This window comes from Penicillium alfredii (genome assembly GCF_028826965.1).
Source record: "Penicillium alfredii strain IBT 34128 chromosome Unknown utg000004l_segment0_segment0, whole genome shotgun sequence".
Classification (NCBI taxonomy): Eukaryota; Fungi; Ascomycota; class Eurotiomycetes; order Eurotiales; family Aspergillaceae; genus Penicillium; species Penicillium alfredii.
Window position 1 is genome coordinate 3,486,363 of NW_026622701.1, and position 25,027 is coordinate 3,511,389.

Below are 25,027 nucleotides of genomic sequence, written 5' to 3' on the forward strand. Positions count from 1 at the left end.
GCGCCCTCCGACTGACATCCAAAAGAAGACTGACATCCACACAAACCTGTAAAAGCATAAAAAGGAAATCTATCTAAGCTTCTCACCTCTCAATTCCTCACAACCCAAATCCCCAAATATCAATATCCACAAACCCCCAGTACCAGCACAATGGCCCCCGGCGAAAACAACCTCCGCACCCTCCTAGCAACCATGCACCCAACGCTGGACCCGACGACCTACATCTTCCTCACAACAACCCAACCCCTCTCATCGCTCCCATTAGCAGCCCTACAGCCACAACTTATCGCCCATGAAGCCGAAGGCACGACGATCGTGACGACCGAAGCCCTGGCAACGGCGCACGGCTTCACAGAGCCCGTGTTCGCGTGCCAGAAGATCTCGCTGACGGTGCATTCGAGCCTCGAGGCGATTGGGCTGATTGCGACTATCACCAATCGTCTCAAGGACTACGGTATCAGCACGAATGTTGTTAGTGGGTTCTTTCATGATCATCTCTATGTCCCTGTGGCGCGGGCGGAAGATGCGATGCGGGCTTTGGGGGAGTTGACTAGCGAGGCGAGGGGGGTGTAGATGGTTTATGTATGTGTTTTTAGATGGATGGCTGGGTTTTTTTTCATTTATGGATTATCGATTTTGGTTCATCGTCTGCTTGTGCACTAGGTAGATTATCAGAATCAAGATAGAGACTCGGATCTTAATCGACATGAATACTACCCACTAACTACACTGTATCTAAAACAGGCAAATCAAGACACAACGCATGTTCGAGTCAAATTCTATTCGTCCTCGGCAACCACAGACGCCAGAAAGATCAAGATCATCACCAACCCGCCGAATCCCACGGAAAGAACTCCACTCTTCCAGGGCGCTTTTTTTGCATACAAGCCCGGCCACCATCGAAGCAGATAGCCAGAAAAACCAGGAAAGAAAACACGAGAGAAGACGCCACTATGGCGGATGCATTGCCGTTTTACCACTGCTGCAAGCAGGTAAGAAAACGGAATAGCGGACCAAGCGGACGAAAACAAATCAATAAGCAGGGTATTAGTCGTACAAAAGTTAGAGATGCGCAAGATAAAGAGCAAAGATGAAGAAAAGTTTAGTAGTCGACCTCTTTCTCAACTACCATCATCAGCTCGGTGAGCTCCTTGCGTAGCGCGCGATTGCGGTCCCAGACCTCTGCGATCTTGGGCCGTTGGCTGATGAAGCAGGCCTTCTTCCAGGGCAGACCGCCGTAGTTTGAGGCAGTCCGGTTCGGAAGCCCTCGAGCGATATTGCGCAGCACCAGGGCAGCCTTGTAGGCCACACCAAATGGCTCACCCTTCTCGTTGATCGGCGTGTCCATGTAATACCACTTGCGGACAATGCGTTCTTGGAGAACAGCGCGTTTGGAGCTGGGAGGCGTTGCATCGGCGGGGCGGTCTTCGGGTAGATGGGACGAGACATGGCCAGCCACCATGGCCGTGTTGGCGCTGGGTCCGGACGCGCGGAACCGCGTGCAGTTGTCCCACTGGCAAGCATGAATGGGGGACTCTGCAGTGTCCAGTTTGTATTGGCCTGGGGTCTCGGTCGGCTCAAGGTTCATGTGTTCTCCAAAGACGTGGCTTCGGAGATCCGTGGGAGAGGTGAATGCGCGTTGGCACATCTTTGACGGCTTGGAATTGTCCGCCCATCGGCAGTAGAGATAGGGGAAGCCTGCAAAAGTACATGCTGCCACTAAGGGCCGGATGCCTTTGATGATGAACTTGGTGGTTGTGCCTGGGCCATTGATGACCTGCGCTTGGGCATTGGTGAAAGTGTTGCTGACGTTCTTGATGAATTCTGCAGCGGGAAGAACACCACCTCCCGGGATACGAGGATCCGCGAAGCGACTCTGATAAGCCTGCCACAGGGCTATCTGTGTGATTTCGCAGTCGGCATCCTCGACGAAGCAGCAGCGGAGCCACTGGGAGCTGCGTTCTGGTTCCGATAGCTCCATCAGTTCTTTCAAGAGCTCTGGGGGCACGCGGGGGATTTCAGAGGGTGCCGGTGCCACCTTTTCCTCCTGAAGAACGGTCTCTTGCTTGGTAGGCCGAGCCTCGTAGGTCAGAAGCGCGATCATGCGCGGAACAAAAACGATGGGGAAATTGATGACGTCCATCAGTGTTTCGATGTTCTCGCGGCTAAGAGTGTATTGGTACCAGAAATCCAGTGTACCACTCAGAATATCTTTGTCGAGATCCAGGAGTGTGTGGTAGTACAACTGTTGTAGAGTTGGTTTGGCCAAGCTGTCCATGGCCCGGTTTCCCTCCGCATCGTCCAACTCAGTCGCGAAGTGTGTGAGAGCCCAGAGTGCTCTCACTACGTGGGCGCGATCTGACGAGTCCAGGCACTTGACCAAGGAAATCCACAGGGGGTCTTCAGGGTCGGTCTTCAGGAATTTGGTGACCTCTTCCGCAATATCAAGCGCGTCATTCTTGATCTCGTTCAGGCGAGGCTGATTCGGCGTATTGATCAAAATGACCAGGAAGTCTCGCAGCAAGCCCCTAGCGTAGCGCGATACGTAAAATGCGTTTTCCTTCAATAACACCATGTTTCTCAAAACCAAAGTGGCCTCTTTGATATTTCGAAGCTGATGATTGAACTCGTAGGTTTCAAGCGTGTCATTCGGTAGAGTGGTCGGGAGTTTCTGGAGTTTATCAAGAATGTCCCTGGTTCCGTGCAATGAGTTCAGCACATTGACGCGATTGTTCGATTCTCGAGGATCGTGCTCAAACTCCCATTTTACCCCCGTGCAGAGCAAAGTGATATCTAACGCCTTTTGCATGAGAGTTTCTGCAAGCAAGGGGAAGCCCTCGAACTTGAACTTATCCCATCTTTGATTGGAAATCTGCACCAGGTGGTATAGCGCAAAGTCAACTTCGTCAGGTATGTCGGATTGCAAACCGTAATGGGCACGCTTATAGATATGATCCGCTGGAATGTCCAAATAAGCGCCATGCTCGATTCCAGGCAATGGGTGGGTCGACTCACTCCTGGGGACCTCAAGGTAATTGAGAGGGAAATAGGTGTCATAATAGTCAGGCTGCCTAGCTCCTTTTCGGTCACGAAGATTGGCATAAAGGGAAGGCCGGTTTCCTGGCGTGGCTACCTCTCGTGTCGACATTGGGAGCTGAGCCTGGTTTTTTCCATCCCAGCTATCGACGGCGAAATGCGCACTTTGTGGGTTGGCAGCCGGGTTCAGGTTCACAGGAAGGGCTACTGTTGGCTGTGGTGATTCGAAGTTATGATTGAGGTGTGAGCGACGAGCAGGGGTGGTGTCGGGGATAAAGGGTTGGTTGACTTTCGGCGCCTGGCGTAGGCCCTCTGTTTCTTATGTTAGCAAAAAAAGACCTCGCCCACGTCGCAGGATGGGGGTTCCTACGTCGTAACGAGGTTCGAGGGGTAGACATCTTGACTTTTCGAAGATGCGACGACTAGGCACAATTGGTGGGTTGAAGCACAGGGTTGCGTATTGACGCAATGTCTCCTAAGGAAAAGCCGATTGACCAGGACCACTTCAAAGGAGTCGGGGCCGACTAATTGCGGAACAGTATTCAATACCACAGGCTCTGTGTTTTCAGTGGCAATGTGTCCTGGACGGCTGGTGCCCTTGATACTTCGCGTTCCTTCGAGGGAATCGAATCGCTAGGGCAAAATCGCAGGGAGGTTGGTGATTTTGTGTCTAAATTTGGCGTAAGTCGGCGACAGAATCAAGGCCACAGCGATCCAAGCTGTTGAGCGAGCTCAGTCCGTGCGTGGTGGACGGCAGGTCGCAGTTTTCGCATTCAACCAATTGTCGAGACTCGCGGCGAGGATGCGACAGCAAGACAACCCACTGCTCTCGGGGCAAAACAGAGTTGCAGGTATGTAGACTGTTTGCGCAGATGGAAGAGATGTTAGCGACAGATTGCAAAGGGTGGATAATTGCCAATGCCTATGATGCGGCCCTGGAGAGCTGGACTTGGAGCTGGACTTGGAGCGGCACTGATCAGCCAAAAGTCCGCGCTTGGAGGCGCGTTGGCGGATCAACAGATATTCCGATACCGACATTTGTTCCTGCGCTATTCCACTCTGGGAATTATCACTGCCTCAGGCGTAAACATCTTAGATGCCTCACTAGGGATTTCCCCTATATTCACTTGCAACAGGAATTTCACGAATTTCCTTGTGTCAGACAAAATTGCAGGACAAAATTGCAGGATTCGGCAAAAATCAGATGTTTGGTAGTTTTTAGCTTCCTAGGGCAATTTTTGTTTTTTTATGCGCCAGAAAGTGTCCTAACTGTCTAGAGTGACTACCTAAAGGTGAGTCCATCGATTAGTTCTCATCCTCTTCTCGTATCAGCGTCTCCATCATTCCATCCCATTTTCACCTTAAGGCGACATCAAATCAATTATAACCCCAGTTCTTCCTAAGCATCTCATTCAACCATGATGCAACACCCTCCTCACCATAATATACCCCAAACAACCCGTTTGGCACTCGCCAAATTCTCGCACACCACCACCACCATCGACCATGTCGGACCACTTACCTGGAGCCATATCAATGGCAATGGGGACATCATCTGCATATTTGAGCAGTCCCCAGGAACTGTGTCAAGACCAGCAGAGCTGGTGCTGAGGGTGATTCAAAACAGCGGCATCGTGGTACCTATCTCCATTGCCCAAAAAGCCTGCTTGCAATGAATAACCTAAGAAATGATTACTTGCGTGAAGCACGAACAAATTGATCTCGCAAACTTTGTGCGGCTGCTCGGCCTGAACCAGAACACCCCAGCATTGAAACCATCCTTTGCCGTCGTGGTCAAGACGCCCTGTCTGGCAGTCAAGTATCCCCAGACTAACACCCATGTGTGTGAATTTTGCCAGAAACCTCAGGATGAATCGATTCTTTCTGACTAGACATGTTTTTGGGTGGGACCAGATCCGCCGATTCCAGATCAAGTTCTCATCGGATCGCGACTACTACACGGCGCTGGCCCTCTTGAGCTCCATTAACTGCCCACTAACCGAAGGTGGTCCTGCACAAACACCCCGAAGACCACCCTCGTCCTCATCATGGAACTCGGGATATGCCTCTTTTATTGCGCCTGGAAGGGATGCAAGCACACCACTCACCTCAAACAGTTCTACCCTCCCATTCTATCCCACGGCAGCCTGTGGACCTGGGATGATGATGAGTATGTCCGAATAGCTCTATCTTGTTGATGGCGCATGAGCCATCTGACATGGAATAAATATCGGCAGCACCTAGCCGACCATCTTCCTCCTCGAGCACGATTCAATACCCTGTCCCTACTGTGACACCGATTCCCCCAGAAACCCATGCTCCGAGTGAGAGCTTCGAGGTATTCGGTCCGAGACAACTACCGACTATCCTACCATCTAGTATACAGCATAGAGAGCCCGCAAGAGCCAGCGTGCGAACTTCAACAGCACCAGCCTATCACGACATCCACCAGCTTAACCAGATGCTCCCACCGAAGAGAGACCTGCCATTCTCGAAGCCACGCGGCAAGACATCCCGGTCTGCTACTTCCAGCAAAGCTGCCGAACAACCACAGTCTCAAAAACAACCAATCGCAACTGACCGACCCATAAAGCCTCGTAAAAAGCAAGGAACCCAGCTTTCAAAGGAGCCCGAGGCTATGAGCCGTTGCCACTCGAGTCTTTCTGAGTTGCAGTCGCAGTCTATCACACAAAAGCAGCCATACCCAGAGGAAGCTCCCGCCCAGATTGCCTCACCAGCGCCCTCTACGACCCTGAAAATTGGTCCATGGACTGCTTCAACTACAAATACAACCGAAACCGAACCACGGCCTCCAGAACCGGTAATTGGAGATGTAGCAGTGCCTAATGTGCAGAGCCATCCTCCTATCCCCTCTACCATCGCCCCTGATCATTTGCTCCATCCCACTCCCGGTACAGGAGAAGACCCCCTAGCCCTGTATCTGGACGCACCGACCCCAGAGCGAATCGCATCTCTCGAGAACTGGATCTGTGAACTGATCGAAGACGACAAGTTCATGGCTCTGTGCCGGGACGTGGAGATGACCTGGCGGCGATTTGCGTTTGGGAAGAAGCCATGAGACAGAGAGAGAGCAAAAGTCAACAGATTTCTTTTCTTTAGGTGAGATTCACTTCGAGATCAAGATGTGGTGCCAACAGAAGTGATTTTCTGGGGAGCAGCGGCCCTAGCATTGCTTATTGGGGCTATGCCCAAGTGGGGTGAGATGTTGACTGATATTCAGATTTTCGAGTATTGATTACCACAAGAGAAGTATATAGTTATCTCAACATAGATAGATGATATTCGACGAAAGAACTGCAAGCTACTCCAACATATCCGACTCCGTCGCCTGCTGACATGGTAACCAGAAAAGCACTAAAATACAGGGAGAGGCCGAGCCTCGGGGAAGAAGAAAAAAAAAAAAGCAAACTCAACACACACGAGAACAGTATTAACCCATCTGGGACTGGGGGAAAGAAGGGGAGTTGAGTAGTCCGGACAAGGCCACAGATAAGAAGAAGGCGAAGGCGCAAACTTTTCCGGGCAGCAACAAGACACGGCACAGAAACCACAGGGGTATCAACACAAGAGTTTAGCGGGAGCGGCGATAGATTAAGCCAGAGAAGACGTTCAGGTAGCCCTCCTTGGTGAGCAAAGTGAAGTCGACCACAACGCGGCCCGGTCCGCCATGCGACTGCACTAGCTGTGGGGCGAGATTGGGAGACGTGTCACCGTGCTCAGTGGAAGACAGACCGGGCGGCGGCGTGGACGGGGCGTTTTGACTAACGGAACCCTCGGCGCCGACTGCGAGGTCTGCGAGGTGCTGCAGCGAGCGCTGCTCGTTGGGGCCCATGACGGGAGGCTGGGCGGAGCCCTTGGTCGGGCCGGAGCTCACGGCATCCTGGAGCTGGCTCTCTTGCGATTTTACGCGGCGCCATTCCAGGAAAATGCGGAGCTTGACATCCCAGCCCGGGGTGCCGAAGACGTTGTCGAACTCGGTGGCTTCAGTAGTGCGTTTGGAGCGGCAGTCGAGAATCTCCTCGACTTTCTCCAGGGAGTCCCAGCACCCGTTGGCGTGTTCCGGGAGGACGGTGGCCTCGAGCAGGGTCATCGAGGCAAGGGCCAGACAGTGCAGGTCAAATGGCGAGGGCAGACGGGCCTGCATGGTTGACTTGTGCATCTCGTTGATCACCTCCTGCGCACAGTAGATGATCTCATACGGGCTGTAGACGAAGACATGACGCTTGATGAGCAGTCGAACGGTCCAGTAGAGTTGGGATTGGAGGCTCTCGTAAAGCGGGCGCGTGGTCGTGTTTTCGGGTAGCTCGTGGATGCTGAACACATCCTGCATCTCCGCCAGACGCTCAAGAGACGCGACCAAGTTGACTCCAACCATGCCGCCCAGACCGGTGTTGGTCTGGCAGACATTGTGCTCGACAGTGGCCAAGGTGACCAGCTCCAAGAGGAATGTGGAATAAGCTAAGAAACATCGTCAGCAATAGATCCCCAAAAAATAGATCTAGGGATTCCACTTACAAGCAATTCCCATCGTGATTTGCCCAACCACCCTTTCATCTTCACGACCACCGATCTCATAGCTTCCCAGAACGGTTGCATCTGCCACACTAATAGCATACCACCGGGCGAGGATAATCAGAGAGACCCAGTTGCGTCGAGTGATATTGGCATCCGAGTCGATGTCAGGGTCTGCAGACCGCTTGCTCTTCAACTGGCCCCGGCTCTTGGCCAAATCATATCCGAGCTTGTTAGCAGCCTGGACCAAAGTTTGTTTCGGAATACCATCCTTGAGGATGAAGTTGTCCGGGCCACGTGTGTCACAGTCGATAATCATAAACAGAAGAGTCTGCAGGCAAACCAAATTGACGGCAGTGGAGTGGACCGTCAGCGGCTGGCGAGTGTGGTACAGAAGAAGATCCTGGGCGTTGTCGAACGAAGTGACTTTCTCAAAGTTGCTTGCCAAGCGAGACAAGTCGGTCTGAGTGATCGTGTACAATGCGTAGCAGAAGATCTCTTGCACCTCGCGATTGCACTGGTGGAGGAGCTCCAGCGTCCGTTCCTTCGTGTGGGGGAGAATCGGCAGGAGAGTATGGATCTTGTGATAGTACCTGCGGATAGCTGTTAGATGATAGCTTCATAAGGCAATTCCCACTTTCACGTACGCATCAAGGGCCCCCTCGTCCAGAGCGACGGGGGTCATATCATCATCGCCTTCATGCTTGGGCAGATCCGTCATTTCAAGACCACTTGGCAAGTCTTGTTCATTGCCCGTTGGATTCCAGAATAGATTTCCGGGTTTGGGAGCACTGCCGCTCGTGACTGTGGGGTTGTACGGGTCTGCCGACGATTCCGACGCATCAAAGGCATTCTGTGAGGTGCGAGCGTTGAATGAGGGCTGCGCGAACGACGAGCTAGGCAGACCCTCGAAGACGGAGTAGGTTCTCTTGCGATTGGCGGAATTGACTGGACCCGAGTCGACGGGCGAAGTGAAGTCCTGGTACCCTCGGGGGAGCGACACCTCGTTCATGCCCTGGTACGGCACATCGGCTTGCACCATGGGGGGGTGCATCTGGCTTTCGAGGGTGTGAAGTCGCTCGGCAAGCTCTTTGATATACCTGTATACTCGTCAGTCGAGATACTCATGGTGGCGCACGTATCCCCGTACCCTTTGCTGGGACCGCGTTTCATCGGGACACGACTGAACTGACACACCACACCCAGGCGGCGACAGTTGGTGCAGGACTCGAGGCCCGATTCCGAACTCGCATCGCATCGTACCTGAAAAAAAAAGATCACGCGTTTAGCTTGACATCGCGGTCGCGTTTGATCCGGCAGAGTGCAGCATACCTTCTTTCGGCGACATTCGTCACACGCCCGCGAGATTTTGGATCGCTTGCGCGCACTTTGTTCACCGTAGCTCAGGTCATGGTTTGGGTCGACACCGACTTGTTGACTCGGGGGGAACTGGAGCATGTGCTGGTGTTGGTGTTGATCCTCGGGCGTGCCTCGACCCATATCATCGGCATTGGAGGATCCCAGGACCATGGACTGGCCGTGATGGACACCATTACTCGATCCATCGGCAAGGCTCGGGCCGGAGGCTTCGCGTGAGAGTTCGGCGGATAGGAGTTCGTCGGTGGTCATCTGACGGTTGCCATAGTACGGCATGGCACCCTGAGCCATCTGCGCACCGTTGGGGGATGGGTAAGAGGGGGCCGGAGGCATGTCAGATTGTTCGCGAGAGTTCATCATGCCCGATGAAGCCCAGAAACACACAAAAAATGATGGGTTCGAACAAAAGCGAGGTTCCGGGAGATGGGGGGCCGAGTGGGTGCAGGACGCAAAGAGCCAGAGGCAAGGTTTTTACGGGCTAAATTGCACGGGGAATTTTGAAGGGGCTAGTGCCGAGAGCGCCGCATTAAGCAACACCCCCATCGTGGACAAAATGAATTTTGGTCTAATGAAGAGAAAGACTCGAGAGTATATTGAAAGTATAGTTCGAGATATTATTTTGGCGCGGAGGACGGGCCTTTGTTTCTGCGTTGCGGATTAACACTATTTCCCTTCGAAGCGGAGGGGAATTATTTCCATCCGCCTCCCTCTTCTGCTATACTTTCATGGTCAACTGCATAACTCGCTGCATTTCCTATCAATCTTCTGAGGTATTTCAATGAGATCCAACTATTTAATATGACCTGGTTTTGATTGAACACTTTGATGTCAACGTGATCTACATGATATACTTGTGGACTTGCATCCATGGATGGATGGGTCTTGAGTCGACTACCTCTCCGGTCTTTTTTTTGATCATTCCCATCTTATTTCCAAGCTAATTTTCATCTACAATGACGACTCACACTCTCAGCCAGGCAGTCCATCCAAATGACCTGATTTTAATCTACTCCGACAACTCATGGATGGTTCTCGTCACAACTGCTCCAGAAAATGAACGTGCGACTAGTGCCTCTGCTATCACCATGCAGGAAGTGAACTATCACAACCCAGCTTGTCAGGGCTTCTGGAAGATGTCTGGCCCTGAAGTTGTCTACGTTGACGAGATTGAATGCGACATGACTTGGTGTGCCCACAACAAGCCTGCACCCAGGACTTTGCTCAGCAGCTTCCTGGACTCGGCTGTTCCCAAGGCAAATGAAAGGGATGATCCTAATACCACCATGGTTGTAAACCCCCATGGCCGGGATGTTCCTCCACCCCATGAGTTTATTGCTGAGACAGTTTTGCTAAGACAGTGAGCAGGGATGCCCTCGAGCACTACTTCCATGGTAACTGTCCGCGCTGCCGGGGCAAAGGTTGGTTATGTCCCGGGTGTGGAGGGTTCTCGTCAATATTTCCAGACACCTTTGGAAGCTGTGAACTGGACCAGTCCTGCCCTATGTGTTTGGGCTTGAAGTTTGGCATTGAGGACAAATATCGACTCCGTGCATTGGATGATATGGACGACGCACTCTTCCTGCGCCGCAGGAAACCATATTTGCCTGAAACTCGAATTCAGGAATTGCAACATGAGATCCTGGGCTTGAGTCGAAAGCGATGGGGATTGATTAACGCCCAGAAGAAAGAAATGGGGTATAAGGAGGAAGATTTTAGTGAGCTGGAAAAGAAGCTCAGGGAGTGCTATGGGATTTCTGAAGGATACCCCCGGGCCGTCTTGCTCCTTGATGTTTGTACTAGGGATTGCTACTCTTGCTTTCCGTTCTCTTGTCCCCTGTGATGATAGACCAATTATTCAGGTATTGGAGCTAAATCCATGCTGATCATATCTATATTCCTTCCATGCTAAATATAGAAATGCATCTACTCAGATTATCTACATCTGGAATATCCAAGGATCCTAGGATATACATCTTGGAAGTAAGCAAGCCCCTGATCGGCCGGTGTCATTTTAATTGTTCCTATTTTAATTGCTGGCCCAGTTTCCCGGGCTTCTGATTGGCCCGTTCACGCCGAGACGGTCAGGACACCGGAATCCACCACCAGCAGATCTCTGATTGGTGGAGGGGGGTGGTTACATACGCAGATCACGGGGACCCAAAAAACTCATCTGCAACCCGCCCGAAGCAGGAACCCTGACGCCATCGCACACATACTGGTATGGTAAGATGGTACAATATCCATGCAGTAATTGAAGATTTCTTTTTCGTTTCTTTTTCTTCCACATGCAATTTCAGCCCCATCCGAGGCCCCAAAACCAGTTGACTTGCCAATGGCACGCCGTGCAGGGATTGTAGAAAAATGGTAAACCTTCTTCGAGAAGGCTGGTACCTGAATCCTGAGGGAAGAGCGGGAAGTTTAGCGCCAGACAGCCCCCTGAAACATTGGTTCGGCCCCCCATCGGGAGTAGATCATAAGAGAAGAGAGTCAAAACGCAGAAAAGAAAAAAAAAACCTGTCACGGTCGGGATGTGCCCCAGATTTGTTTTATGGCTAAGATCCATTTCTCGGTGGGGATCGAGTTCGTGGTCATTTCGCGGTCAGACAGTTGGAGAGATGGGGGGAACATGGTACGTGCATACGTAATTGAAACAAGTCGAGGGAATGATCCAAGGTTCACCCTAAGAAGGGTACGAAGATAAAAGGCAAGAGGGTCTGGGAAGGAACTGTGGATTAGAGAGAACCAGAATCAATGCATATCCACGAATCCTTCCACAAATTTTGCGTGAAGAGTGTGAATCGTAACGAAACCCTACCTTCAGCCAAGTGACGCTTGGTGGGAGATGGCCAATGTACTCGACGGTGGGGACCAAGGCACAGTCTGGATTTCGAAGGGATGAAACTGGCAAAGGGATTGAGATTGAACAGAAAAAGAAAGAAAGAAAGAAAGAGAAAAAAAAAAAAAAAAAGTAGTTTCGCTGCAAGTCAACTCCTTTCTATAGTATTTCTATACTTTCCATTAGACAGCCTGATTCAGTTGGTTGTCCTGTATGTGTATGGAAAAGTCGAGTATCAAATACATCAGGTACCGGTACCTCCCCCTCCACCTGTGCCAACGTAGCTCTGGATGTACCTGGTTCTCGACTGCGGTCACCCACAGCCACCACCCACGCAGCGAAAATCCCACGCCAAAATACCGTTATTAACCCTCGCCCTCCCTCCTCCTTCTTCTTCCCTCCATATAGGGTGTGAGTCCAGCTCGCCATATCGATCGCTTTCTATCTTGGCCGCCACTACCGGTACTTGGTGTCCTGTCTCACGGCCGGCGCCAAACGGTGCGTAGGCTTGGTCCCCCTTCCTTTTTTTTCTCTCTTCGACCCGACCTTCCCCGTTATACCCTTCTATTCTGAACTTCTTCCTTTTGATGGTTTCCACCCTTTCTACGTTGGAGTCTTCAGTACGGTAGCCTCAGTGGCTAATCGTGTGTACACTGCTCGACTGGCGTTCTGTCTGAACTTCTGCGCATTGGGACCTTTTGCCTAAGATACCCTTGCTTTTTTTTCTTCTTCTGTTTCTCTTACCCTTCGGTCCGAATCCTCACGAATCGGCTAAACTCGCCTTGACGGCTTGATTCTTCCTCTTCCGGTTTCGATCGGAGATTCTCTTTCAAATTTATTCTTTTCTCTCCTACTATTTCCTCGAGTCGCATGTGTGCTCTACAGTAGCCACGATGCTCATCGATGGTGAGAAGTGGGCTTGTGAAGCTTGCGTCCGGGGTCACCGGGTCAGCAGCTGTCACCACAGTGGTACGTCCTCATCCGTGCGTGTCGCATGGGCCCATGCTAACTCGATCAGACCGCCCTTTGACCCACATCAACAAGAAAGGCCGTCCAGTCTCTCAATGCACTCACTGCCGCGGTCTACGCAAGTCTCGGACAACCCACGTTAAATGCGAGTGCGGCGACAAGAAGAAGAACTCGTCCGACTGTCATACCGGTGAGAAACGAGATCTCAAGCGTGAGCATGTTAGGTGTTGGTTGCCTCGGTTCGCTTTCCTGACCTAGATTTCCTTACAGAGGACTCCCATCATCGCTGTGGCTGCTGCCATGGCCAGCGCTGCACCTGTGCGCTGAAAAAGGAACACCATCTGGACCCCGTGCCCGAGACCGGCCTCCCCTTGTCTCAACCTTCGGCCCCCGCTGAACCCCCGCGGAAGCCCTTGCTCACATCGACAAAATCCGAGTCGACGCTGACGATTTTCCGCGATGGTCACCACAAACCTGCCCATAAACATAATGATATGGCCCACAAGTGCGGGTTACCTTACACCATCCCGCGATCGCATACTATCCACCATCCCTCCGACATGCCTCGTCGCTCGGTAGACCACCTACCATTGACCCAGTCGGCGTTCCTCAAAGACCCCCTCCCCTTGTCGATGGAGCCGCGACCCCAATCACAACAAGCGTCCCAAAAGGGTTCTCCCGACAGCGCGCCGGCTGCCGACGATATCGCGACAACCCCCGTTGACCCGTCCTTCCTAGACAAATTCACTTCTCCCGCACTCCCTCCTTCGGCCCTGGACAAGGCCAAAGATAAACCGTCGAACCCGACCTCGGCTCCCGCTACGATGGACAAGTTTCCGCTGGAACAAATCATTACCAGCGTGCCGCCGCCGCTCGATGTCTCCACCTTCACCTCCTTCCCGAATACGACGACCAACTCGCCGATTACATGCATGGCCTTCCAAGATCATTATCAGGAGCAGTATTTTACGTCCCCTGACTCAGACATGCCACTGGGCTCTGCGGGTATTGGCGCTCCCTCGGTGGATTGGTCCAGTTTCCCCTTGTATTCGTCCGATGTGCCAGCCACCAGCACGCAAACCCCATCCTACGCTAGCTTCGACCACTCCTATCCTTCTGGTCTTCCGCCACCATCCTCCTCGGGCGATCTCTCCGAAGCGGACGAGTTTGGGCCACTTCCGGGTCTGGGACATGCCGGCAGCAATGACATCCACGATCTCCACAGCGTGAGCGAATCCTCGGACATGGATCACCTCCGCCTCAGCTCCGCGTCCTCATTGGTTGGCCTGCCTCAGACGCAGCTTCTGTCGTCGAATGATCTCGATTCGATCAACATCGACGACTTCCTCAAATCGGCGAATGAGTCGACTGCCGCGCTCGAGCACCAGCTGCAAGCCAGCATGGGGCTGGAGCCGAAATCGGTCCCCGCGCCGGACAACTATGGCATGTCGCAGGCGCCGATGACGACCGCAACATCTATGACGAGCGGCCCCTCGCCGCCGGACTCGGTGCCTGTGTGGCCGGCGTCTCTTTTTGCTGATTCGGGATCCACCCCACCACTGGATGAATCTTATTTCCGACAATCTTGGGCGCAATAGTTGTCCATGCGGGGGTGTGGTCTTTCCCAATTCCTTCCCCTTCTCTTTCTTTCTTCTTTTTTTCCCCTTAAATGTTACCACTCTGATTCGTCCGAGGGCCTGCCTTGCAGCTCCCCTCTTTACCACCACCTCCACACCGTCTTCATGACCTTGATGAGAGATGATGAGAAATGCCTGATTTGGACCTGTTCTATTAGCCAATCTAGAGATTCCTCCCATGATAGCATCAATCTAGAGGGGTTTGGTTTGGACTATGCTGTGGTTTATGGTTGTATGATCTATACCTAGTTGAATATATCCCTTGATGCCTTGTACAAATTATTCTTTTTATGGAGATATACCTCATGCAGCCATTCACTTCCCCATATATGCCAACCTCGGCATGCCCAGGTATATCCTGTCCGTTAATGGGATAGTTTCCAGTATGTAATACTTTTTTGTTGAATAGCTGGGGTACATGGCGGTGAGCAGATACAACGCAGCTTGCTGTCCAGCTGATCGGCACTGAACAGGCCTTTTTTTTTTTCAGCTATGTTCAACCCCGGTCTTGGCTTACAGATCGTCATCATCGTATGACCCTGCAGCTAATGTGAAAGCCATGTCTAGAATGCATTCAGCTCGGGGGTACCGAGTCACGAATGGGGTCTACCGGGCTACCGGGTTTGGTTTAGTGTGTAGTAGCGGTGTGTAGACAACCTTGGAAGACCTGTAGCCAGGCTTTGTTGTTGCCTCTACAGGGTTTGGGGAGCATAAATAAGGAATTATAATGAAATACATACTGAAAAGTAGGATAAACCGGATCCTCAAGGTATGATCTAATAGGCTTGAGCATATACCAAGCTTTTTCGATCGATCCGAATCATATATAGTACAGTGCACGGGCAATCTAGTATACGTGAGCTGCAGCAGGTTGCTGCAGCGAGTACAGCGAGTACAGTTCCGGCCTCGAGTGTGCATGTCCTTGGCAAAGGCTTAGCTCCTGCATGCAGCCAGCAGCAAGGCAAGCTACAGGGAATATCCTTGTTTCGGGGTTATTCGGTTAGAAGGACTGGGACGATTGCGTGAGCTTAGCGGGGATCGGCGGGGGTTTATAAGGTAATGAAGTGGCTGTTAAGGCCACGGGCGAAGCCTCCTGTGTCACTTCGTTGACATGGTCCTGGTTTTCCTAACCCCTGATACCTGGGTAATAATTCCTATTCATGAATCAGCTAGATATCCAAAGCTGAATTATTATTCAACTCTAGCGAGGGCCCATAAAGTATTGGGGACTTGTATCATAGCACCAAGAGATAGTAAGAGAAAAAAAACAAGAAATAGATTCATACCAGTCAAAAGAAAGCACCCTATTCACATCAACTTAATTAACCCACACGAGTCCGAGACGGACCATAACACTTTCCATGATAAACATATTTGAGTCACAGTCCACATAAATTGCCCCCAAAATAGTTTCGACCACTGTGGCCATTCCGTAGATCGAAACCGTGCGAGACTGCGCGTTGTATTCGAGAACAAAGGCATCGAAGCCATGTGCAACACCCTTATCTGCCAAATTCTCTTTATTGGCTTGGCGCTGGATCATTGCAGCGATTGCTCCTATTTCGAATCAGGGGTTAGCCTTGGCCAGATCATGCTTCGGGCATGTATAGGGAGCACACCATAAATAAACAAGAGGGCGAATGGGTGAGTGAAGTGAAGGAGTGAGGGAGTATATAAGAAGAAGGTAAGGAAGCAAGAAAGCGAGAGGACAGGGCAGTGAATATAAATAAAAGAATAAAAAGCAAACACGATGCAATAACCTCAGAAACAAATGGATCCTTTGCCTCTGGGAGCCTGCCGTCTGTAGCCTTCCGTGGCAAGTACAAGCCGCAGGGTCTGGCTGTCAATCAAAGCGAGGCCCTTGTTTCCTTCTGGATTGAGAGGGCTCGGCGTAAGGAGCGCCTGGTAGAAGGGCTCCGGGTTGATGAAGGTGTATCCAGTTATATTGTGGACGATGTCGAGTGCCTCGCGCTCGGAGAGATGGGTTTGGTTGGTAGCCATAGTGTGATTCTTTCAGTTGAGGTAGGTAGGTAGGAGAGGAAAGTGAGAAGATAGAAAGAAGATAGGAAAATGAGAGCTTGAGGAGGCAAGTGAATGAAGTAAGAGGTTGAGGAGAGGTGTGAATGAAGAATAGAATTCAGGTAAGGGAAGTAAGCAAACCCCTAGTCTTCAAGACCCAGTGTCATTCAAAATGGATTGCTGCCTTATGCTACAATAGAATAGGAGTAGACACCACAAATCCTAATTGTTTTACTGCCATAGCAGAGTCCATTCTATCAAATATCCACAAGCTACCTCAATATCAGCGACAGCTATCTAGTCCGGCCTGACAGACCACATGCAAAAGATGCCCCGAAAATCCCATCAATAAAGAATCCAAGCAAAAGGAATTCTACCGCAGCTCCAATAGAGAAAGTAGTCTATAAAGGTATCAAGGGAGATGTGAAATCAGACCCCAAGATATGAGCACGGAAAATGCAAGAGTAGAGAGCAAGCACATGTCAGACTCGTTTCACGTAAATGGCGTGGCGGTGAATCGGGTGAACCTGTCGAGTATATAGATTTGCGAATCAGAATCGCAGTTTTGTTTAAACATCTACCGGTACTTCTCCATGAATTCGGCATGGAACTTCACAATGCGCTCGACCCATTCGGTGCCGGGCGCAAGGAAGGTCGTGCGGAAGTGCAGCGTGTTCTCCTTCTGGCCGAAGCCCGAGCCTGGGACGACGCAGACACCGGTGGCGTCCAGCAGACGCAGGCAGTAGAACTCATCGGCGGCACGCTTCTCAGCCTGCGCGGCCTCGATGGCCTTGGCGGGGAGCTTGATGGTGGGGAAGAGGTACATGGCACCCTGTTACCAATCATAAGTTTAGCTGTTTCAGAATAGATCCAAGAAAGAAAAGAGAATACGTACCTGGGGCTCTTGGCACTCCACTCCCTCCATGCGCTGGAAAGCGTCGTACAAAGCGTGGGCCCGCTGGTACAGACCGTCCCGGATGCCGTTGTACTCCTTCTGGTAGAGCTCGTAGCTGGGCTGTCCCGGCCGCGGCGGGTTAACCATAGTCTCAAGCAGACACTGCGCAACGACAGGCGGGCACAGACCGATACTGACGAGCTTGTAGATCTGCTCCTGGACCAGGGGGTCGAAGCCAACCAGCTCGAAGTACCCGCCACGGTGACCGCACTCACCAACCATGCCCTTGGAAATACTGTGTAGCGAGACAAGTTCGACATCATCGTACTTGCCGGGCTGCTCCTGCTGAAGCTGGCGTAGCCGCTTCTTGAAGGAGACGAATTCGCCCGCGAAGACGTTGGTTTGGTATACCTCGTCGGCCATCACTACCAGGCTCTCCTCGGCGGCGATATCAATGACCTTTTTGATATCGTCGGCGCTCAGCGATGCACCGGTGGGGTTGCCAGGGTTGATCACAACGACGGCGCGCACCTCGATGCCCGCGGCCTTGGCATCCTTAATAGACTGCAAGATCACATTGACATCGGTACCCCACGCCTCCTGCTCATTAAGGAGGTACGGGACGCACTGCGCATTCAGCAACGACAGCGTCGCAGTATACAGCGGGTACTGGGGGATAGGGACCAAAACCCCGGCCTTGGGGCCGTTGCAGATGACGTTCAGGAGGGTGCTAACGCCGGATGAGGCACCTCCAGTCAGAAACAGGTCCTGCGGGTTGGCAGAGAACCCATCGCGCTCCTCAATGAACTTGGCCACGCTGTTGCGGATCCCCGGCGCACCCTGGCTGTGACTGTAGGCGCCCACGCTCTGGACATTGGCCAGCAGTGTCTGAGCCCGCTCGATGACATCCTGGTGGTATCCGAACGACGTCTTGAGAGCCTCGGGGTTCTCCAGCAGCAACGGGTTCTCGACGAGACTGAGCACTTGACGGAAGAAGGTGATCGGCTTCTGGTCGAGTTGCTGCGGGTTGCCGATGTTGGCGAAGATGACGCTGTCGAAGGGCAGCGACTGGTCGCCGTCGGCCAACTGCTGCCGGTAGTTCTCCGCTTTCACGGCCAGTTCTCCGCGCACGGCGTACTTGGCGGCCCGCACCGAGGGGTTAATGTTGTCGAGGTTCAGGCATTTGGACGAGTGGTAGTCGGCCAGGGTGCGCTTGGCAGTCACGGAGACACTGGTCTGAGTCATGGCGGGGGCTGCGTCGAGCGCAAGGAAATGTTAGTGGATTCAAAATGGTTGAATATATCCCCAACGGCGATTCGGAGGGAGAGAGAGAATCCGCCAGTTCAAGAGGAGGGGCAGGTGGGGGGGCTATGAGAATCACGAGACGAGATGCAGGGGAAATGCAAGATAAGACGAGCGCAATCTATATATAAAAAAAAGGACATCATCCCACGTACCTGAGGGTAATCTCCCCGCACTTGCCGGGCGAAGTAGGACCCCATTAGGCCGGGTAAGCCACCGCGGAGACGCCCGCGCGCTGGATGCGAGTTTAAATTGCCAGGACATGGCGACTGGTCAACCAAAGGTCAAATGGAGCCCAACACAAATCGCCTAATGAATCGTGACCGTGGACCGAGTCAGGAGATTGAGAAAATTCCCAGAACCCGCCATTGGCGCCGGCGGTGAGATGTGTGACTCAGCATTCTTCCCCACAAGCCCTGGAGTCGTTGAAGGGAGAAAGATAGAGATACAAGAGAAGACTACAAGGGCTATAGCTACAGTGAGTAGAGAAAGAAAGGGTGTATACTTCGGAGTGCGTAACTTGAAAACCACCCAGGGATTAGCTCTCCTCGGGAAAATCTCCCTTGCCCGCCTGGCCGATGCCGAGTTGCCACTCCGGCGCCGCCCGACATTGCGGAGACAAATAAGCACTACGCGGAGACAACCTTTGGAATACTTGGAATACTTAGTATGTCATGCATCAATTCTAGTAACAGACAGGAGATATCCTTCCAGTCAAATATGGATCACGATCACGGTCTCGCAGATTGACGCATCCCCTTTTAACTCCGCTCACTCCCACGCAGGCGTACGGCTTGGCCGTACTTTTGGATCTTCGTGATCAGCGAGTCTCCATGCTTGACCACGTCTGCATATTGCTTGTTCTTGTCGTCGGGGCGATTCGTCTCAATAATACCGTTGACCCGGTCGATGGTGCAGGCAATGCGGTTGCTGGAGATGAACCTAGCAAGGTCCCTAGAATCGATTGTTAATCAACTTATTGAGAATCTTAGGTTCTATGGTACGTACCGGTCGAGGTAGTCCACCGTAACTCCAAAGTCATTGGCCATACTACCCAAGCCCACAACCCGGTAGCTCTGCAGCAGCTGCTGGTAGGCCCGGAGACGCATCTCCCGAACAAACCATGCTCGGTGCTCGTGCAGGTATCGGTCTTGCGTCAAGAAGTGGTCCTCCACGGCCGCCAGCCCCACGAAGAACGAGCGATAATTGCCGTTGTACAAGCTGTTCACCAGGTTGGCCAGCGGGGAGAAATCCACGGGGGCTTCGCTCTCCGCTTGCGAAGTCGAGCCGGTTGCCAGTGTAGTCAGGTTAATCGCAGTGGTGGCACCGCCGGGTGTGGACTTGGATGCCGTTGCGTCCTTCATCTCTTCGTCCCGCGCACCAGGACCAGCCGAGGTCTCCCCACTGAGCGCAGCCAGCTGGTCCTCTCCGGCACCAAGGATCGCTCTGATCTCCGGCGCATCCACCACCTTGGCCTTAAAGTCCACGCGCTTGAGGGACAACGATCCCGCCAGCACCGAGTAGATCACCAACGAAGAGTAGCTGCACAGTTCGTAGCTCGTGAATGTAGACAGACTGTCCAGGAGAAGAGGCGCCGCAAGGCTGTAAGAGCGGATCGTCAGCAGATGCAATCCCTTGTATGCCTTGAGACGATTCCTCCGGTCCCAGTCGCCGCCGCTCTCAACCAGGGTCTCCGCTCGCTCGATAGTCTTCTTGACAAACACAAGATCACCGAAAAAGAGGCCAATTCGAATCATCGCGAGCACCAGATCGATCTTGGTGCCCAGGAATCCGGTCTTTTCGAGGAGGGTTTCGTGGGACTCGATAGCTTTGTCCTATGAGGGAGAAAGTCAACACATGCTATCAGATTCCCGGCCAAGAAATAAAGTTCTTACCTTGTCACCGACTCGGGCCCAAAATTCAGCCCGTTTCCCCCGTGCGGCCTGGACCTCGGTCTCACCGGCGGCCTCTTCTGCGTCGTCCTCCTCCTTCTGGAAGGTTGCCAGCTCATTCTTGTTATCCTCGACTAAAGACTGGTAGAGCTCCTCATTCCACGGAAAGTCGATTGTTTGCGGCGACTTGCGCGAGGCGAGCATGTTGGAAGAGAGGAGTGGCTTGGAGGTCCCTGCGTTGTGCGGGTGCTGCGGTACACCTTCACCGGAGTTGTTCAGAATACCTTCGACGGGGTGGGCCAGGTGTCGGTAGAATGGCGCCATCTTGTACTCGGTGATCGCATCTTGCAGTTTCTTCAATGAAGTCTGCTGGATGGATGGAGTGCATGAAGGGTTGGAGAGGTTGAAGACATGTTGGGCGAGGGCAAGGTCGGGGTATTTGATGTATTGCGGATCAGACCCCATGGTGACGACAAGGGGACTGGTGGAGAGCAAGAAGCAACAGGGATTGGCGAGGGCAAAGAATGACAGAAAGCAAGGATGAACTGGATGAGGGAAGACCACCGGGTGCATCACGTAGCTGACCCAAGCTCAGCTGGTGGAATGATTTTCCGAACCGAAACTGTCCCTTCACCAGTTGACCTTCGATGCCTGGAGATTCGTCGAATTTACATCAAAGAAAATTCTCGCATGGATATCTGTCTATGAGCTCATTATTGAAACTATCTTTCTATTTGCATACTTCAACTTCTCTAAGGGATATAAACTACTCCCCTGTCATCGTGTCTGTAGATCACGTGCCTGCTCATCCTGTCATGGTCGGCGATCAAGCAAATGGAATCAGATAGGTGACTGTGCCTGAGGTTATAGTACCAGGTACATTTGCCCATTCTTCGATGCCATTTATGCAAGGCACCCGAAACTGGGACCGAGGGGCCGATCTGTCCATAAGGCGTTGAAGCTCGGAACAACACATCTTAGAATCTCGGCTTTGCCCGAGCCCAAGGCTCCTTCCACATGATCGAACCGCCAGCATTGACTTGAGCAGATGATAGAACAAAAACTTTTCATTGGCCATGCCTGATTCACGGCGATGCTTAGCCCGGTTCCACTCTCGCTGTGACCTTGGGACTGTCGACCCGCGTGCGTGGGGTCCATCGGGCTACTGCACTGCTTCTTGCTAACCCCCAGAAGGGAATCGCCTCTTCGGTAGAGCCTGATAAGGCGAGCTCTTTTCTTTTATCCTTTCTTTCTCACGGTGCTCGTAAACTTCATCTCCCTGCTCTTCCTCCCCTCCTCATCTCTGTTTCCCCTCAATCACGCCCCCGCGCCTTCGGGTGATACCTGAATTAGCCTTTTGCATTGGTCGTGTGCTCACTTGGAGACTCCTTCTCGAGCGAAGCAGCGCCAATTCTTCGAAATTTGCCGATTCTGCGCGTTTCAGACTGGACGAACCAATCGGAGTCAGTAATCGCTACTATCGCCGGTCACAAAGCATGAGCACAGATCACAAGAGTATTTCCTACGCACCGGGGGACTCTGGGAAGGCCAACTTCCAGAATGGCGCCTCGGAGAAGGGCCCCGCCCCCCTCGGAGAGGCGCCGGTCGAGGTGTCGCCGCTGGAAAACCCGCAGAAGACTCGTTGGGAGCGCAGCTGGCCCACGATCGCCTGCGGTGCCGGTCTTTTCTCCGATGGCTATCTGAATGGGGTATGTATTCTCTATTCCCTAGCGTATGCAGTGACTGCAATGGCATCTTAGGGATGGCCATGTGGGTTGGAATCGAATCGACACTGACCCGCACTGATCTAGGTGATCGGCTCTGTCAATACTATGCTGGGCACGATCTACCCCGACACCTATGCCAATTCGCCCGCCAGTCAGAACGTATCTTCGATTGTTTTCGCGGGCACTGTAGTCGGAATGCTGGCGTTCGGATATACTAGTGATCACTGGTCGCGCAAGTGGTCCTTGATGGTTTCCACCGTGATCCTGTTTATCTTTGCGGCCCTGTCGGCCGGTGCCTACGGAGCTGGTGGCAACCAGTATGGCCTCTTTGCTGCTCTTACGGCCTATCGCTTTTTCCTGGGGATTGGCATCGGCGGCGAGTATCCTGCTGGATCCGTGGCGGCTGCAGAAAACACCGGGGAACTCAAGAGTGGCCACCGCAATCGTTGGTTCATCATGTTCACCAACTTCCAGATCGACTTTGCCTATGTGGTTTCTGCAATTGTGCCCATGATTCTTGTCTTGATTTTCACCGAGAATCATCTGCGTGCCGCATGGCGTGTGGCTCTGGGGTTGGGAGTCATTCCTCCCCTTAGTCTGATGTACCTGCGACTGAAGATGAACGAACCCGAGGAATTCAACCGCGAGCGCATGCACAAATTCCCAGTGTGGCTGATCGTCAAGTGAGCGCGAATCCTTTTCTCGTTAGATAAGACGTTGGCTGACAGTTGCAGGTTCTACTGGAAGCGCCTGGTGCGAATCCCTCCTTCATTAACCGAGCATATTTTAACTAACAGTGACATGCAGACCGTCGTCTCCCTTATCTGGTTCGTCTACGACTTTTCGGCCTACTCGTTCACCATCTATTCCTCGGCGTGGTTGAAAATAATCCTGGGCGATACGGCACCCATGTGGAAGACTTTTGGCTGGAACACCGTGACCAACCTTTTCTACATCCCGGGTTCTGCTCTCGGGGCATTTGCCAGTGACTGGATCGGCCCTCAAAGTACCCTTGCTATCGGAGTGGGCCTCCAGGGTGTCATTGGGTTCATTATGTCCGGCTGTTACAAGTGGCTTGCCACTCCGGAGAATGTGGCTGCCTTTGTCGTGGTGTTCGGGTAAGTGATTCCCCCCAAGCCTCAATCTTGCCATACTGACAAAAAGTAGCATCTTCCTCGCCCTCGGTGAGTTCGGGCCTGGTGACAATATCGGTCTGTGTGCCGCCAAGACCAGCGCAACTGCCATCCGTGGCCAATATTATTCGTATGCGGCGGCAGCTGGCAAGATTGGTGCTTTCGTCGGCACCTATGTCATCCCGATCGCGCAGAAGAACGCGCCCAACGAGATCCGCAAGGGCCAGGATCCCTTCTTCATTTCCAGCTCACTGTGCATTTTCAGTGCTGCACTGACTATTTTCCTGATGCCGAAAATTGACCAGGTATGGTGCTGCCGCTACGAATATCTTCGAATCATACGAACTGACATTCTGTGCGAACAGGATACGATCACTGACGAAGACGCCAAATTCCGCGCCTTTCTCGAAGCCAACGGCTACGATACTGGGACCATGGGCAACCACAGCCAGAGCACCAGCCCAGATCAGGAATAACCCCGCCCCATCCACGCCCGTCCCTTTGAACGCCGCATACCGACGCAGCCTTGCACCCTTTACCAGGCCATCTCTCTGCGCCTCACAGCCTTTATTCCAACAATGAATCAATCCTTTACGGGGTCGACACCCACATGCAACCACCCACATGGGCCGTAACCCCTGAGCCCGTGTGCGACGCCTGACGAGGCCCTTCGACGACCCGAGCATCGATAAGCCCTAGCGACGTGAATCCTGCCCTCCTGCGACGTATTTGTGATATTGCAAGCATCCTCCGTGCTGATCTGTGGTGGTCTGACTCGGTGATGCGATGGTGCCACAATTGTATGTAGTCCTAATTTCTAATGATAGTCATGCAATAGTGCGAAACTGCATAGCCAAGGTCACACTGGTTTTATAGTCGAAGTAACAAGGTCAATCAATATCTGATCCTGGTCAAGGGCTAGGCATCCACGGATGATCTGTGCACATAGTTGTGAGTGCAATGGCGCTTATGATTTATCACGTTTAGAGGTCACCGCCAAAGAGACAATCCCAGATACCTAGCATCCACGTAGACTAGTCCTTTAGAAATCATCCCCGATTGTCCGCCCCGTCCCGTCCCGGAGCATCCGTTCCACCCGTTGGGGCCCGGTATTGTACACTATGTTTCATGGATTTGGGGAAAGCATTATGGCACGTTTTGGCGCACAGCAGTTAGAATAGGTCTTAAGCTCTCCATAGGGGCTTTAGAATATGTCAATTAGCTTCGCCCGGCGGTAGCATAGACAGAATTTGACTGCTGGTTTGGGGTATGTAACAGTTGGCCTAGAAGTATTATGAGAAGATCTCTAAATATTCATCTGCACAGTGCTCAAGTCCATCTGTAAAACCGTTTTCCTCCTCCTGCAAGGCGAATAGGGAGCATTTACTTCAACCACTAGCAGGGCTATCCTAATCATTAAAATGATAATCACATATCCGATCAATTCCTGTTGTGAACACTTTCTGTGATTGGATCAAATGTGCTGCTCTACCGGCGCTTAAAACGAGTCGGTGTCGCCCCAAGCTTGGACCTGTTCTCCTCCACCAGCCGTCTCTATCATGTTCACAGAATCTGCAGTCTCCAGAAATAAGACTTCTGTCCCCCCACTTCCTTGAACAACCTCATCTAAACAATTTTAAACAGTTCGCAACACGTTCGGTCAATATGGCA

At 52.3% G+C, this 25,027-nt stretch overlaps 12 protein-coding genes across 12 annotated transcripts; 6 read left to right on the forward strand and 6 right to left on the reverse strand.

The window, feature by feature from the left end:
• Positions 1-150: 150 nt before the first annotated feature.
• Positions 151-573, forward strand: NUU61_002969 (ACT domain-containing protein; the record flags this gene model as incomplete). The annotated part of the gene is made up of 1 exon (XM_056653551.1): positions 151-573. The coding sequence occupies one exon, from the start codon at positions 151-153 to the stop codon at positions 571-573; it is 423 nt and encodes a 140-aa protein (XP_056514618.1).
• A 529-nt stretch (positions 574-1,102) lies between these two features.
• NUU61_002970 (putative chromatin remodeling complex subunit (Rsc9)) lies at positions 1,103-3,434 on the reverse strand (the record flags this gene model as incomplete). The annotated part of the gene is made up of 2 exons (XM_056653552.1): positions 1,103-3,348; positions 3,407-3,434. 2 exons carry the CDS (start codon positions 3,432-3,434, stop codon positions 1,103-1,105), a joined length of 2,274 nt encoding a protein of 757 aa, XP_056514619.1.
• Positions 3,435-4,454: 1,020 nt separating this feature from the next.
• Positions 4,455-6,115, forward strand: NUU61_002971 (uncharacterized protein; the record flags this gene model as incomplete). The annotated part of the gene is made up of 4 exons (XM_056653553.1): positions 4,455-4,673; positions 4,743-4,877; positions 4,951-5,206; positions 5,274-6,115. The coding sequence occupies 4 exons, from the start codon at positions 4,455-4,457 to the stop codon at positions 6,113-6,115; spliced, it is 1,452 nt and encodes a 483-aa protein (XP_056514620.1).
• Positions 6,116-6,628: 513 nt separating this feature from the next.
• Positions 6,629-9,306, reverse strand: NUU61_002972 (putative C6 finger domain protein; the record flags this gene model as incomplete). The annotated part of the gene is made up of 5 exons (XM_056653554.1): positions 6,629-7,515; positions 7,573-8,162; positions 8,217-8,669; positions 8,720-8,832; positions 8,902-9,306. 5 exons carry the CDS (start codon positions 9,304-9,306, stop codon positions 6,629-6,631), a joined length of 2,448 nt encoding a protein of 815 aa, XP_056514621.1.
• Positions 9,307-9,899: 593 nt separating this feature from the next.
• On the forward strand, positions 9,900-10,307 carry NUU61_002973 (uncharacterized protein; the record flags this gene model as incomplete). The annotated part of the gene is made up of 1 exon (XM_056653555.1): positions 9,900-10,307. The coding sequence occupies one exon, from the start codon at positions 9,900-9,902 to the stop codon at positions 10,305-10,307; it is 408 nt and encodes a 135-aa protein (XP_056514622.1).
• Positions 10,308-10,447: 140 nt separating this feature from the next.
• Positions 10,448-10,910, forward strand: NUU61_002974 (uncharacterized protein; the record flags this gene model as incomplete). Its single annotated transcript, XM_056653556.1, has 2 exons — positions 10,448-10,735; positions 10,878-10,910. 2 exons carry the CDS (start codon positions 10,448-10,450, stop codon positions 10,908-10,910), a joined length of 321 nt encoding a protein of 106 aa, XP_056514623.1.
• Positions 10,911-12,675: 1,765 nt separating this feature from the next.
• Positions 12,676-14,349, forward strand: NUU61_002975 (copper fist DNA-binding domain-containing protein; the record flags this gene model as incomplete). The annotated part of the gene is made up of 3 exons (XM_056653557.1): positions 12,676-12,751; positions 12,801-12,941; positions 13,022-14,349. The coding sequence occupies 3 exons, from the start codon at positions 12,676-12,678 to the stop codon at positions 14,347-14,349; spliced, it is 1,545 nt and encodes a 514-aa protein (XP_056514624.1).
• Positions 14,350-15,388: 1,039 nt separating this feature from the next.
• Positions 15,389-15,931, reverse strand: NUU61_002976 (ribonuclease III; the record flags this gene model as incomplete). The annotated part of the gene is made up of 2 exons (XM_056653558.1): positions 15,389-15,514; positions 15,737-15,931. 2 exons carry the CDS (start codon positions 15,929-15,931, stop codon positions 15,389-15,391), a joined length of 321 nt encoding a protein of 106 aa, XP_056514625.1.
• Positions 15,932-16,149: 218 nt separating this feature from the next.
• NUU61_002977 (uncharacterized protein) lies at positions 16,150-16,389 on the reverse strand (the record flags this gene model as incomplete). The annotated part of the gene is made up of 1 exon (XM_056653559.1): positions 16,150-16,389. One exon carries the CDS (start codon positions 16,387-16,389, stop codon positions 16,150-16,152), a length of 240 nt encoding a protein of 79 aa, XP_056514626.1.
• A 595-nt stretch (positions 16,390-16,984) lies between these two features.
• NUU61_002978 (putative alanine aminotransferase) lies at positions 16,985-18,868 on the reverse strand (the record flags this gene model as incomplete). Its single annotated transcript, XM_056653560.1, has 3 exons — positions 16,985-17,239; positions 17,303-18,555; positions 18,760-18,868. 3 exons carry the CDS (start codon positions 18,866-18,868, stop codon positions 16,985-16,987), a joined length of 1,617 nt encoding a protein of 538 aa, XP_056514627.1.
• A 497-nt stretch (positions 18,869-19,365) lies between these two features.
• On the reverse strand, positions 19,366-20,961 carry NUU61_002979 (proteasome regulatory particle lid subunit RPN7; the record flags this gene model as incomplete). The annotated part of the gene is made up of 3 exons (XM_056653561.1): positions 19,366-19,558; positions 19,613-20,439; positions 20,500-20,961. 3 exons carry the CDS (start codon positions 20,959-20,961, stop codon positions 19,366-19,368), a joined length of 1,482 nt encoding a protein of 493 aa, XP_056514628.1.
• Positions 20,962-21,992: 1,031 nt separating this feature from the next.
• NUU61_002980 (putative MFS phospholipid transporter (Git1)) lies at positions 21,993-23,832 on the forward strand (the record flags this gene model as incomplete). The annotated part of the gene is made up of 6 exons (XM_056653562.1): positions 21,993-22,205; positions 22,308-22,906; positions 22,958-22,976; positions 23,031-23,341; positions 23,391-23,661; positions 23,722-23,832. The coding sequence occupies 6 exons, from the start codon at positions 21,993-21,995 to the stop codon at positions 23,830-23,832; spliced, it is 1,524 nt and encodes a 507-aa protein (XP_056514629.1).
• Between the last annotated feature and the right edge of the window lie 1,195 nt (positions 23,833-25,027).